The sequence below is a fragment of the Diorhabda carinulata genome, chromosome 3, assembly GCF_026250575.1.
Source record: "Diorhabda carinulata isolate Delta chromosome 3, icDioCari1.1, whole genome shotgun sequence".
In the NCBI taxonomy this organism is placed as follows: domain Eukaryota; kingdom Metazoa; phylum Arthropoda; class Insecta; order Coleoptera; family Chrysomelidae; genus Diorhabda; species Diorhabda carinulata.
The window spans coordinates 13959828-13975443 of NC_079462.1; the positions used below are offsets into that span (position 1 = coordinate 13959828).

A 15616-nucleotide genomic window follows, 5' to 3' on the forward strand; every position below is an offset into this window, starting at 1 on the left:
CTTCGTACTAGACTTAAGGATATACCTCTCGCTTTAAGACAAAATATGTGGTTTTTGCACGACGGAGCACCACCATATTATTCTTTATAAGTTCGTCAATACTTGAACGAACAGTTTCCGCATCGATGGATTGGTCGTGGAAGTGAGTTTGCTTGGCCACCAAGAGGCCCTGATTTAAATCCTTTGAATTTTTCAATTTCGTTGCAAATGAAGGCATTAGTTTACAAAGAAAAAATTACTTCTTTTCCACAACTGCGACGGAAAATACAAGTAGAAGAAGCCGCGGATGTAATTAAAAATAATAGACAAGGATTATTTAATATTAAGAGATCTTTACGAAAGCGGATTTGCTTTGAAGTATTTTTATTTTTGTTTACAAATTTGTTATTACTACATATTTAAAGAATAATTTTTATGAAAAAATTTAAATTTATTGAACTTTTTAGAAGCAAATAACTCGAAAACCGATTGAGTTACCCGAATCAAAGAAGAGTAACTTTTTTTTGTAGAATTTAACGGTTTTTAATATTTTTCTATTATTTTAGTTGTAAGTTTAGCCCAACAAAAGTTTACTTTGATTTAATTAACACAAACAAGCGCCCTCTATTAGCAATGTTAAATTAGAGTACAAATTATGATCCCTCATAACCTAACCAAAATACTAGCAATATTTGCATGAGGCATGTTGAGTAGAATCATCATATTTTGAGGTCTAGAATCTACAGTTCAGAGATTGGACATTCTTAATGAATCACCCTGTATATAATAAGAAAACGCTCACACTCCAGCATATATATATATATATATATATATATATATATATATATATATATATATATATATATATATATATATATATATATATATATATATATATATATATATATATATACGGGTGAGTCTGGAGGAGCGCACCAAACTCTAGGAGTGTATTATATATGTGAAAGTAATGTAAAAAACTCATATGTTCTTATTCGATTTTCATTTGTTTTCAAGTTATAGTATATTAACAAATAAACAAATTATCACATAAAAATTTCCTTAATATATATATATATATATATATATATATATATATATATATATATATATATATATATATATATATATATATATATATATATATACGGGTGAGTCTGGAGGAGCGCACCAAACTCTAGGAGTGTATTATATATCTGAAAGTAATGTAAAAAACTCATATGTTCTTATTCGATTTTCATTTGTTTTCAAGTTAGTATATTAACAAATAAACAAATTATCACATAAAAATTTCCTTAATCATAGCGTTCTTTCAATAAATGTTCAAAAATACCGCCATTGAATTCTAAACATTTTCTGCTTCGTCCAATTGATTCATTTCTTTCTTCTTTAATATGGGCTGCAATATTCTCAATCGTCTAATTAGTGCATCCCGTGTGTCCACTTTTATTTTGTAGATTTCATTTCTTATCCAGCCCCATAAACAAAAATCTAGTGGGGGTGAGGTCTGGAGATCTTGCAGGCCAATTAATGGGACCACCACTACCAATCCAACGCCCTGGAAAACGTCCGTCCAAATGTTGTTTGACCTGATGAGAGACATGTGCAGGAGCTCCATCGTGCGGATAGTACATCAGCATTCTAATAGTTACAGGAACATTCTCTAATAGGCCTTGTAATGCATTTTGTGAAAAATTTGGGTAGTTGTTTCCTGTGAGACGATTATCAAAAATGAAAGGGCCAATTAAATAACTGTCAACCATACCACACCACACGTTTACAGAAAACCGATGTTGAAAATTGCTTTCAACTTTTTCGTAGGGATTTTCGTTCGACCATACATGATAGTTACGAGTATTATTAATCACGGCTAAATGTAGCTTCATCCGTAAAGAGTATACTCTATACAACACGATGATTATTATTTATCCACCGATAAAACTCCATACGGTTAGCGTAATCCTTTGGTTATAGGTGCTGTACTCTCTGTACGTGATAAGCCTTGTTCGTGGAGTGTGTTTGTCACCCTTTTTTGTGGAATTCCCAATTGAGTGGCAATTCTCCGTGAGCTAATAGTTGTATCTTCTACTAGATGCAGAATATTTTTTAATTTTACCAAACCTTGTCGAGTAGCGCGTTCAGAGGATCTGTTAGCACACCAGTCTCGCACAATTTGTTAAAAACTCTAATAAATACGTTTTTATCGGGATATCTTTGGTGTGAAAACGTTGACGATGTACTTCAGCAGCAGCTGTAGTATTTCCATTAGAGAAACCATAAGCAAACACCATATTTGCATATTCTAAATTTGAATAAGTATCTGGCATTTTGCAATACTAACAATCAAATAAATTCGAAATTAAACATTCAGTTACTCTTCACTGTACACTGACAGTTCATCAAAACGTCAGAATTATCAAATGCTTTTGAGCCTCGAACATGGCATGCTTTGATAATGTTAAAATTCAGATATAAGTGGAAAACTAGATGAACATTTTTAATTACTCAATAACTTGAAAACAAATGAAAATCGGATAAGAACATAAGAGTTTTTTTACATTATTTTCACGTATATAATACACTCCTAGAGTTTGGTCCGCTCCTCCTGACTCACCGTATAGTCTATAGAAGTCTTTGCCAGCTGGAGTGTGAGCGTTTTCTTATAATTTCTCTCAGGATTTTGATTTGTGTCTTCCGAACATATTATTATTAGCTTTTCTACTTCTAGAAATACTCCAAGGTACTGATTTGTTTCTTGTATAATTTCTAAATAATTTTCCAAAATTTTTATTTTATTGTATTCGCAATTGAGATTTTGAAAAAAAAATATTAATTTTTTTATGTATTTTAAAACTTTATTATTAATAATATTGATATTTCATACGAAAAACTAATTTTTTAGAAAATGTCGTTATAGGTTATGTTCAACTTTGTCGTAAGAGTGGTATTTGTATCGTCAAAGGACGTGTATGTGTCCAGAACATCGGGTTCGGAGTAAAGCTTATTCTGTTACTTTAACTATTAATGAAAAGTCAAGAAAAATTTAGGATGTAAAATGCCAAGATTGCGCAGCTTCAGAAGGTATTTTATACTGGAATCAAACTCAAGTTATTTGATGTTACAAACAATAATAATCTTTTATATTGGGTATACAGGTGGTTGTAAATATGCATCAGTATTACTTATATGGACCCATCGCAGAAGTGAAGATCCGACACCAACTCAAGTAGCTTGCTATTGGAAAAAATTTCGATTATCAAGCATTGATAGAGTTGTAAAGTATATTAAAGCTGAAAAACTGACCAAAAAAACCTCTACTACTTCTGGTGAAAATTTACCGGATAATAGTACATTTTTTGAAGAGGTGATTCAATTTGCCAAAAATCAACAAATAAATTCACAAATTTGGCAATTGAAATTTGATTTAGAATCCAAAAAAGTTTATAATCTATTTATACACCTTATTTTTTATTTTAATCAAGGTACTGATAGAGTTGAGGAATTTTTGGAATTTGCTAAAACTACAATGGAAGAAGCTGTATGTAAAGAAGCTAAACAGTTAACCAAGCAACAAAGTGAATGTCTAATTTGGCATGAACTTCGTTATGGACGTATTACTGCATCAAAGTTTTATGAAGCTGCTCATTGTAAAACTGACAATGGTTCACTAGTTTAACAAATCGTTGGTGCGAGTGAAGTTCATGAGACAAGTGCTATTACACGAGGTGAATAATTGGAAAAAAACGTAATCCAACTTCTTGAGCAAGAATTAAGAATACAAATAATGCGTCCGGGGATGTAAATTGTACCTATTCATCCGGTTTTTACAACAACTGATGGAATGACTGGCAACGCCATTATTGAGTTAAAATCATTGGATACGTTTTTACCAAAAGTTAAAATTAGCTTAAAGTGTAACGCACAAATGCAACTACAAATGTTATTGCTACAGGTAAAAAAGAAGGTATATTTTGTGTTGCTGATTTGAAGAAAATGGAACTATTTACACTAAAAAATTAAAATATGATGATGCACATACACAAGCTCTCATTAAAAAAAGTTAATAATAATATTTTGGCCCAAAAATTGGTGAAATTATAGGCGCTTGTAAATTTACTGGTGCTGCAGCAATGAGAACAATGTAGTCTGTTAAACGTAACATATTGTGGTTAATAACCGCATGAGGTTTCAGAATTAACTGACGTTGGTCGAATTAATTCAACATTTTTATTATCAAGAAGTGAAACAATGTTTTAGAAGCTGTGTTCAGCTATGACAGCACAAGCTTCAGGTAACTCTTTTAGTAATCCGCTTTCTTGAAATAGCTCATCCGAAATCCGATCTCCAAATCCTCTTGACATGAATTTTATGAAACCATCTAGTGTACAAGATATCAAATATTTTAAAATATTACACTTTTTATTCTCAAGTTAAAGATATAATCACGTGAAGCTTTAAATGGTATCGGTAGTATTTCTTTTGTCACTACGCTTTGGCATTTAAATAAGCTTTTTTAATAAATGTGCCAATACAGGAACTGTTTTATTGAAAATAATACTAGCATTGCTGTCACTCATTCTAAACTGTTCACTTATTCTTTCAAAAGTATCTTGGCGTCGTATTTTCACCAATGATAATTTTATGTTGGTAATATTAATATTAGATATAACAATAATACGTTCTAGCATTATATTCCATTTTGGAGGAACTCCAGTATACGCTTTCAAATTATCATTGATCAAATAATTTGTGACAGCTTTTTTCACAGGAGATTGAAAGCTGTTAGAATCCTTAGCACTCCAACCGGTATTTTCTGAAGGCTCATAAATATCTTGTGAACTATTTGAATGTGTAAAACTAGTAGATGATAAACTTTTCTGAGCATCATCGAGTGAATTAGAAATTTATTTTTGACGTAATGGTTTTATTGGAGATGTTACAGTACTAATGCTACCAGTTTTAATTAGTGAGCAGGATTTATCTACTCCAATTGATAAAATTTTACATTGATCAGATACGCTACGATACTTTATTATCAGAGTTGAATTTTGGAAGATAGGAAGGAATTTTGATCTTCAAAGGATCCAATATCCACTTTTCAACCCACAAGAAACCCAAGACAATATCGATAACAGATCTTTTATGCTAAAATATGAAAATTTTGAACAAAGCTAAGTATTAAAAATATTAACTGGACATGCATGTTAATGTGTGGCTCGGTTCAATATCTGTAGCAGAACTTTGGGGATTATTACCATTAATAAAATATGCAATTGAAACTTTGAGAAGTCAAGAGTTTGCGAGAACCTTTACGCTTTTGTAGCTTGGCGTCAAACACGCTTTCAATATTACTGAAACAGCATTTTCCATTATTGCACCAATAAAAAACATAAATCCATTTACCTACAGTATAGGTTTTGACGTGTTTTATAGATACCCCGACTTGCTTAGATATGATGATGTAGGTGAACTTCAATGAAAATTGTAACGAAATATACACCCTATTTTTATTAAACAAAATACACACATTTACATTATTGCATTTTTATCGATCCACGAGTTTGAATTAAGTCCAAGCCACTTGACATATAATATTCCACTTTTTGAATTTCTTCGGTGTAGAAAGCACCTCGGATTTCTTCTTTTTGGTCATCTTCTAAGATATAAGTGGTCGGGTAGGTTTAACTTTTTTACTCGTGAATATTTCGATTCGATACTAGCTGATTCTTACATCATCCTCTCGTTTAAATTTTGGTTCTTTTGGATGAACTGTTTTTAACCAATTAAAAGCTATAATAAATATACTTTGCGTTATTGTCAGTTACTTGGCTACGTATCGCCCCGGTAGTAGATTGTCTGGTATTATTATAATTTTTCACAATTATGGAATAATCTGTAACCAATTGTATGACCTCTCCAAACTAAATCGTCTCCACAACATGGATTTTAGATTACGTATAACACGTTCAGCAATATTAGCTTTTATTATTATTATTATTATTATCTAATACAGGGCAGGCAGCCTAAGGCTGTTAGCGTCCCCTTAAGATTAATGAGTACAATTAGTTTATTATTGTTAAAGTTTTACATATTATACGTATTGTTATTATAGCCAGTAGTTTATATCACAAACGAGTGCGCAAATATGAGTCAAGTCTATTTTTGAATTGATTTATTGTTTCTGAGTTGATGACTTCTTCAGGTAGCATATTCCACTGTTCCACTATTCGGTTGCTGATGAAATGTTTTCTAGGATTGGAATGACATCTGTCTTTTGATAACTTTGAGCTATGGCCACGCAGGTTGGTGTTTTGATTAAAAGCATAAATATCTTTTAAATCACTACACTTGTATATTTGTTTCACAATTTTAAAAGTTTCTATAAGATCTCCTCTTAAACGTCTGTCTTCTAGTCTAGGTAGATTCAGTCTGATCAACCTTTCCTCATAGGACAATCCATAAAAACCAGTGGGTAGGATTTTTGTGGCCCTTCTTTGCGTCTTCTCTAAAAGATCAATATCTTTTTGAAAGTAAGGTGACCAGATCTGGAATCCAAACTCCAAAATAGGGCGTATGTAAGATTTGTACATTTTGACGAAGAGCTCTGTTGTGATGTGTACAAATGCTTTTTTTATTAGATAAATTAATGAATTGGCCCTTTTGACAATTTTGATGATTTGTGACTCCCACTTTAAGTTGTCGGTAATAGTGACACCTAAATCTTCTTGAACAGACAACACCTTCAGTGGGCTACCATTTATTAGATATTCTATATTTGGATTGGTTCTTCCAATGTGAAGCACAGTACATTTTTGTATATTTAGGTTTAATAGCCACTTTTTGGTCCAGTTGAAAATGTTCGTTAAATCATTCTGTATGGTTTTACCACTTGTAAGAGGATTGTTAGATATCTTGGTATCATCGGCATATGAGCTTTTTGTTGACTGAATTAATGACAGCAGGTCTGTGGTGTACAAGATAAAAAGTACTGGGCCGAGCACTGAACCCTGTGGTACTCCGCTAACAACATTTCCAAATTCTGATACTTTTTGCCCAACTCTAACGTAGAATTTTCTGTCAGTCAAAAATGACTCAATCCAGGATAACAGTTTTCCTCTAATTCCAAGATGCTCCAGTTTTTTCAGAAGTCGTTTAATTGGGACCTTGTCAAAGGCCTTTTCAAAATCGAGATATACAGCATCAATTGGATTTCCTTTGTCCCATTCCTTAGTCCAAACGTCTAAATTAAGAAGCAGATTAGTGGTGACTGACCTTCCATGGGTAAAGCCATGTTGTTCGGCAGGCAGAATATTTTCTTCATCCATGAACTTCAGTAACTCATCCACTATTATTCTTTCCATAATCTTACATGGGACTGATGTAAGGCTAATGGCTCTGTAGTTGGAGGCTATCTTTTTATCACCTTTCTTGTGTATGGGGGTTACTGAGGCCATTTTCCAATCTCTTGGTAGTTGTCCAGACTCAAGCGAAGTCTGCATTAATAAACATAAAGGATGGGACAGGCTCTGCCAACAATTTTTTAGGAAATATGGACTGATGCAGTCTGGACCTGGTGCTGAGTCGCTTCTTAAATTCTTCAAGGTTTTTTCCAATTTTTCAACTGCAAACTCGATACTGTCAAAGGATCTCTCTACTCTTGGCAGTTCATCAAAGGCTGGAAGTTCATCTAGCGCTTCAGTAACATACTGCTTACAAAACTGGTCTCTGAATACATTTGCCACAGCTGTCGCGTCTTGTACTGTATGATTCTCATCAGAGTTGATAACACAAGGAACAGATGATTTTGAACAGATTTGTTTCCTGATGTGACTGTAAAATGTCTTTGGGCTTCCAGTAGCAATGTTTATTTCATACTGTCGCCGAGATTGTCTTATTTTGGCTGTTAGTTGGTTATTATTAAGTCTGTAGCGAGCAAAACTTTCTTCTGATCTGATTCTGGCATGTTCGTCCCATAACCTACGCTTTTCTTCTATGACTTTAATTATCTCTCTAGTTATCCAACGTTTGTTAAGTGACTTTTTACTTCTTGGTGCCCTAAAGGGTATATGCTTATTTACTGCCATGTCAATTATTGTTTTCAATTGATTCCACTTATCTTCGACCGACTCTGCTACTAGAATATTTTCAGGATTGTAATTGCTAATAAATTGATTGATAGAGTTAAAGTCTGCTTTCCAGAAATTTCTTTGTCGCTGTTGAGGCAAAATTCCTTTTTGACACTGTACTTGTAGGTTGACGAGTAACACCGAATGATCACTTTTACCTATTGGTGGACAATATTCAGTTTTGGTTACTAAATTTTCGTCGTTACTGAGAACTAAATCCAGTAAAGAGGGTTCTTGCATTCCTCTGTATCTAGTGGGCCTGTCAACATGCTGGAACAAATTACTTTCAGTATACATAGAAGTAAAGAGACTGTACGTTTCATTTCTGGGCTCACCTAGTATTGGCCAGCTTAGGTTTGGTAAATTGAAATCCCCCATGACAAGGATGTTCTCAGTAAATGATGCTGCCTTAATACTTTCATAAAATTGCCTATCATTTTCTAGCAAAGAGTTTGGTGGTCTATAAACTCCTACCATCATAAGCCTTACCTCAGCTATTTGAATTTTAATCCACAGTGCTTCGTATGGGCTTAAATTTTCAGTGCTGTCATCACTCGAAATAACTTGTAGTCCTTGGTAGCATTTCGAAACATATATGGCGACCCCTCCATAACCATCAAAGCGATCCTTTCTGAACAAAGAGTAGTTATCAACATTTACTAACGTGCCTGGTATTGATTGATTTAGCCATGTTTCTGTGAGAACAACTATTGCTGGTTTTTTTTTTCTCTATTTCTATTTCTAACTGATCAAATTTAGTCATAAGTGCATTAGTATTGGTGTATAATATGGATATATCCATAAGTTTGTTTGTGTTTTCTACAAGTTTTTTGGGACTATTTTGGGCATGCCTCTCACATATTTAATAATAAGGTTCGTTTCACCCTCCTGGATTCGCTTGTTCAGACTTTCACGCAAGTCCCTAAGATACTGCCTTTGGGCTGGGGTCTGGTCGGAGTATATACGTAGTCTATTGTTTTTGACCTTGTTCTTATTCTTAAGAATTGAGATCGCTTGTTCTTTTGTTTCCAGCACAACTTTTAGAGGCCTTACCTTATTGGCTTCAGAAGTCTTCCCCAATCGGAAGCACTTTGTGTTTATTGTGATGTTACCTCCAACGGTCTCTTGCAATATTTCCTTGACACTATTAATGTCTTCCTCTTGCTTAGCTTTAACATCTCTAGCTTTTGATTCTGGTAAGTTAAATATAACAATGTTTTTGGTACGCTCTTCACGCTCCATCATTTCATTGATGAGCTCTTCTCGATCAAGGTTTGATGCTGGTTGCACATGTTGGCTTTGAGATGTTTGAAGCATTTGCCTGAGGCTTTTCATTCGTCTTGCAACACAACAATCAATTGTTTAAGATCCGGGATCTGCAGCGAGTCTCAGTAGTAGATAATTTCGAGCAGGGGCCACAAAACTTTGTGGCACAACCATCACACTTAAAAATTTCATCCTGTCCATAAGTTTGGTTGCACTGGGAGCAGTTATTCATTTTGTCCTAACCTCAAAACTACAAACTTCTTTTGCGACGAAAATTGGAATTTTTTCAACAGAACTTTAGAATGCAATTATTGACGGTAAACTTCAAAAGTCTCTTTTAATAGTAGTTACAACAGTTGTTTTTGGAATTGCAATTAAAACACATGTACTCATGTAAACATAACCTTTACTATTTGAAAAAAGTGCCATAATGATTTATTTTTTATTTTCGTAAAACTTCATTTACATGTTTGTTATAATATTCAGTCCCGTTATCTGTTTGTAAGTGTTTTGGTAGAATTTTCATTTCCGATAAAATTTTTTGCAGCTAACTGCAATATCTTTCCAAGTTTTTGCTTTAAAAGTTTCAACTCAAACATATTGTCTAAATGCGTTAATACAAAAATATAATTATGTCCGCGATTTTGTTTTGATAAGGTGTCATAACTGCTAAATCAGCCTGTATTAAATCATGGAGACTTTTAACAATAACATGCTGTCCTTGGTAGTTGATCCTCCCAGGAGCGTGAAATTCTATATTTTTTGTAGAGGAGACTCCAGCCGTATTACAATGCAAATGGAAGGGTAAGACCCTGGCTGTCATAGATATAGAGGCGATTATTCAACTTGATGGATCGAGGTTTGATTTCGAAAGGAAATCGCTAGCAAATTTGTTGATAAGCATTGTTTGATAATCTACAAAGTACTGATATGAAATGGTAGTTTCCGCTTTGTTTATCGAATTATTCCACCCTCACGCAGTTCAATGCAAATGGACGTGGGAGATCCTAATTTAAACTTTATAACATCCTCTTTTATAATGGATATACCAGCAAAGCCCTGAAGTTTGAAAATGTCATTAATTATTACTACATCACCATCGGCGTTATAGGAGATACAATTGAAATTTTACAACTAGAAATTTGGATGCAATTCCTCAATTATCCAATACATAAAATTCCTTGCTTAATTTGGTCTTTTGACCTTTTAATCGAAGAATGAAATTTGTGTGGCTATCACTCTAATATCAAAATTAGAACCTTTATAAATATTTTACTTCTCAATAACCTTTACACCCTTCCAAAATAGTTTCATCTCCTTTTTTCTATCGACCTTATCCTTCAATCTCACTTTCTTCATTTTCCACTTGTTTAGATTACAGCCCCACTTAAGACCCATTTAATTAAGCGAGTAACTTAAACTTGAATCTAACCCCCTTAACAGCTTGCTTACGTTTCCCTCTCAGCTTTATTCCCCTCAACTAAAATATTCCACAACATATCAGACACGACTGCAGACTCTGTCACTACTCAACCTTAAAGCTGTACAATTAAGGCGTAAACAAGAACCAGCACAATACACTACTCGGAGAGATTGGTACTAATTACAAAAAAATTTGCAATATTTCAAAATTAAAAGAGGAATATTAGAAATGTTATAGTTAATTTTGCTCAATTGTATGTTTAAATTTATTGTGCCACTATAATACTTTTTGTATAAAGTTTCATACAATGATAAATAAAACATTCAATGTATTCTTATTTAATTTATATTAAATATATGTAACACAAAGTCATGTTTCAATTTATAATATTAATTTGATATATGAGTTTTTTATTCCTGGTAAGTACGGTCAAATGTACATATATGTAGTTAGTTTATGATTTGATACTTTTAGCAATCTCCTCCATGAAGTTTGCCAACTTTACATCTCTTCCACTTAATCCATTAACATCATGAGAAGACAAAGTCACCTGAACTTTATTGTAAACATTGAACCATTCTGGATGATGATCCATCTTTTCAGCAACAAGAGCTATCCGTGACATAAAACCAAATGCCTAAAAGAAAAATTTGAACGATTTCATATCTCTTCATGAAATACAAATAGTAATAAAACTGAGTTTGATAGGGAAAATAGCATTGCATTACTTCTTAGGTTCGACGAAATTTTTCAGAAATTAATCAACAACAAATACGAACATACTGTAAAATAAATTTCCAGCTTTATGGTAAAAGGTGGATAATCTATAATTTTTTGTTCTTGAATAATATAATTTCGTACTTATTTTGAATTGATTTTCATATTCTAATCTAAACAAACTCAGACCGACACGATGTATGGTGTTACAGAGTTTTAATGACTTGAGTGAATAAATTTAAAATAACGTTAGTCAAGATGAATGTCACAAGCAAGACCGCTAACAATGAAAAACTCGCAGTTTTTCGCCGACAGCAACTACAAAAATAACCGTAGAGTCGGGATTCTTTAACACTTTTTATTAGTTGCATGACCGAAGCTGTCTCAAAGTAGATCCAAATTTTCTCATAGGATATGAAGTCGTAAACGAGAAACTTCTTTTGCAACAATCTCAAATCGAGAGGTCAGTATACAGAATAGACAGACAAGGATCCTCGCGACTTTGTTGAAATGCCAAACCGGCCATGAAGTCATCAAAAGTCTTATTCCAGCATCGCGGAGCCTGTTTCAGATCATATAAACTTGGTTTAGGACGGCAAACACGTCCTGTTCCATCCGCATCCCTCTAAAGTTGCAGTCAACATATCAAACTGCCTTAGAACCATCCTCTTAACCCCCGCTATTAACAACGATGATCGAATCACTTCTAGCAGAGAAACTAGACTTATTGATTACTTTATTTACTGGAGGAAGTTTGGTCAATTCCCATGCTACATTCTGACTGGATAGCTTCATTAAAAGTGTCTCTTCATCACCGTTATATTCAACCAAGTAACCAACTATCGCCTTTGTGTCAATTTTACGCCTCTTCTGCTCAAGAAGATAGATGTAGTATTTAGATCTCACAATGTGAAGATGTTTGATCCTTGGCTTATGACCAAACCAGAGTTCAAATAGCGACTTGTCAACAACTGGCGATTTTCCCACTCGCTTGAGTCCTTCGGTTCACTTCCAATAGAGGTCACTGTTGTAGCGCTAGTACCGCCTGCTCTTGCTAGTTGTGTGGGCTTACCATCAACTTTCCACTTGGAACATGGACGAATCCAATCTTAGTAAACCAATGCGAAGTATGTCAATGAAGTAAATACCACCATTTTTAAATGTTCCTCACTTAGAAAACAACAATAAAATAAATAATAACAGAAAATAGAAAAGAGTTAAAAATTTATGCCATAAAATCAGAATTCAATTAATAAGTTTCCAATATTTGGAATCGAATGGAGTTTCTGAAAGATTCTATTCTAGGATTACTGACTTCATAATAATCCAAGTACTAAAATGAGCTTATTGGAAACTAATGTAAGTGTATTAGCTTATTAATAGTCCAGTGAACAATGATAAAAATATGGAATCACCTCAGAATTCCATCAAGACGCATGGATTTGCGTGAAATTTTGAATGTTTTAGAATAATAGATATGTTTTCCAGCCCTTAATCAATGTAATTCAACCCTTGAAAACTAATAATTAATATAAAACATCTAGTATTAAAAAATGAATTTGATATATTGTTTCTATACTAACCAATCAAATATTAAACGTAAATTAATAAACACAAATGTTTAAGAAACGAGGTACAACACATGCTCTTTTTTCAATTACAGTTATACTGTTATAAGCATCTTCGTGTAAGAGACGGAGTCAAACATACACACATTTATGGTATGGTTTATGATTAGTTTGAATCTGTCTGAATTTTTGAGCTAGGTAGTCGCTTAAAAAAATTATTTTGTAGGATAATCTAATAGGCTAAAAAGGTTTGGAATATATTAAACTCTTTATTTTTAAACAGGAAACGTTTAAGGGGCTCCAAAATGGTACCAGTCACACACTACTGTGAACTTTGAAATGTTACATCTCGGTTAAGAAATAAATAAAATGAAAACCAAATTTAAAAGAAAAAAACCTTTTTGTTCTGTAGCAGTTTCAAATAATCTTTCATATTTTTAAAGTTATTTTGGTAATTATCTACATTAGGTAGATCACATTCATGAATCGAAACAATCGTCTGTTTTTAGACATCTATTAGAGAAAACCAAAACACCATTCATTTTAGTTCCATAAAAGGTCATTAGTTTTTTAACTAAAAATAATCAGGCAATTTAAAACAAAAAAAAAGAATTTGCTCCAGTGGCGTAAAAAATAGGGGTAGTGACAACTAACACTGACAGCGCGCCACTGGTTAAATTTTTCCAAAGTTTGTTTATGTCAAAAAATTACTTTATTAAGGAACATATTTGAAAAAAATATTTATATCTTAGCAGCTAGGTCCCGCAAAGGTTTGTACTCCTATATCAAAATGAATCATTTATTGAGATCTTTCTGTGGTAGACTGTTGTCAATCAAATATAGAAACACCCTGTATATATTGATGAAAATGGAGCAAAATTGAATCGGGAAAACAGCACTCAGAACAAGTATTATTTTCTCGCCTGATGTCAAAGTCAGTATCAGATATATTAAATAAAATTGGAGGCTCTTTTAATGAACTATTGGATTCGAAATTTTAAGGACTATTTTTCATATATTTGATTAAAATAATCTTAGTTTTACGTCTTCCGAAACTTATTGGTTTCCTACACCAGTCAATTAAAATTTTATTATCTTAGTTTCTCATAAATGTAGTGTCACAAAAAGGTAAAGATTTTCAGCATTGTCTCTTTCTGTATTGAATTGTATATGAGGATCAACTCTATATAAAATATTAACGATTTCTATAACAATGAATTTTAAAATAAAGAAAAAAACAAAATTTAAACTCTGGATGGCAACTGGGCCATCGACGAATACATAGATTGTTTTGATAATTTGAAATATATTAATTATAAATATTAGTAATTATAAAAACTAACTAAGAAGGTAATTTCAAATAAAAGTTGAAACCTAATTGAAAAATACAAAGGAAATTAAAATAGCCTATAAATTAATTACAAGAATAAGATATAATGATAAATATACTGTGATAATTAATCAAATTCAAAGCATATAAAGCAAGTTATTTTCAATCTGATGATTCTGTATAAATAATTATAGGACATTACTATCCCTAAAAAAGATGGTTATCTCAAAATATATTGATACTAATTGGAATAGAATGAGATCCAATTGTAAAATATGTCTTCATTTCACTTACTTGATTGAAGTCTTTGAACAGAAATTCTTTGTAGATTGCATCTCTACCTTCTAGTTGATTCCACCCTTGTTCAATTAATGGTGTTAAGATTGCATACCTTTCTTCTTCAGTAAGTTTTGAATGCTAGAATATTTATACACATCAGAACATTTAAAACGCTTTTATTATTGAAAATCAAATTACCATTTTCGCTTTTGTTCTAATAGTACTCGAGAAAGATTTCACTTCTGTCAAGGTTAAATTGTGGCAACACACAAATGTTTGAAAGTAATTTTCCAATGGACCAGTTTTCAATTGTGGATAAGTAAATCTGTTCAAGTTCATCAATAACTTGGTCATTTTATTTTTTTTATTTCAAGTTTCAATTAAAAGAGAATATGACGAAATTTTTTTGATATCATTATCATTATTTGTGATTGTGTTCAATATATCTAAGATAGTAAAGTGTACACTGTATCAAAAAATTGAAATTAGTAATTTTTTTCGATGAATGTAATTTTAGTGACTGACAAACCAAAAAATTATTTGTAAGTCAAGTAGAAATATATATTTAGGAGAATTTAAGTTGCAAAACTTCAACTTGTCAACTTTAGAATGTAACCATTTTTTTGTTATCTGTCAATTTATGAGTAAACGGTGTACCTTGGTGATCTCTCATGTTTTTTGATTAGTGTGAAATTAACAGCCTTTCAGGAACAACAAAATTATCGACTGTTTACACGTTGAAGAAGTTCCAGAATATCAATATTCTTATCACCACCCAATACGTAATCCTAAAATCAAATGATTGATGAAAGCAGACAAGCAGAGTTTATGTTTTATAACATATAGAATGTTTATTGGTCTGTGAAAAGAGTACACTTTACAACAAAGAAAACACAAAGTATGTAAAGCTGTTCTGACTAAGGAAGAC

General features: G+C 32.4%; 1 protein-coding gene across 1 annotated transcript; it reads right to left on the reverse strand.

Annotated features, from left to right (window-relative positions):
- Positions 1 to 11121: 11121 nt before the first annotated feature.
- LOC130891121 (probable pterin-4-alpha-carbinolamine dehydratase) lies at positions 11122 to 15616 on the reverse strand. Its single transcript, XM_057795686.1, has 3 exons — positions 14887 to 15616; positions 14704 to 14826; positions 11122 to 11431 (listed from the first exon to the last, which is right to left on the reverse strand). Exons 1-3 carry the CDS (start codon positions 15040 to 15042, stop codon positions 11249 to 11251), a joined length of 462 nt encoding a protein of 153 aa, XP_057651669.1. The 5' UTR covers positions 15043 to 15616; the 3' UTR covers positions 11122 to 11248.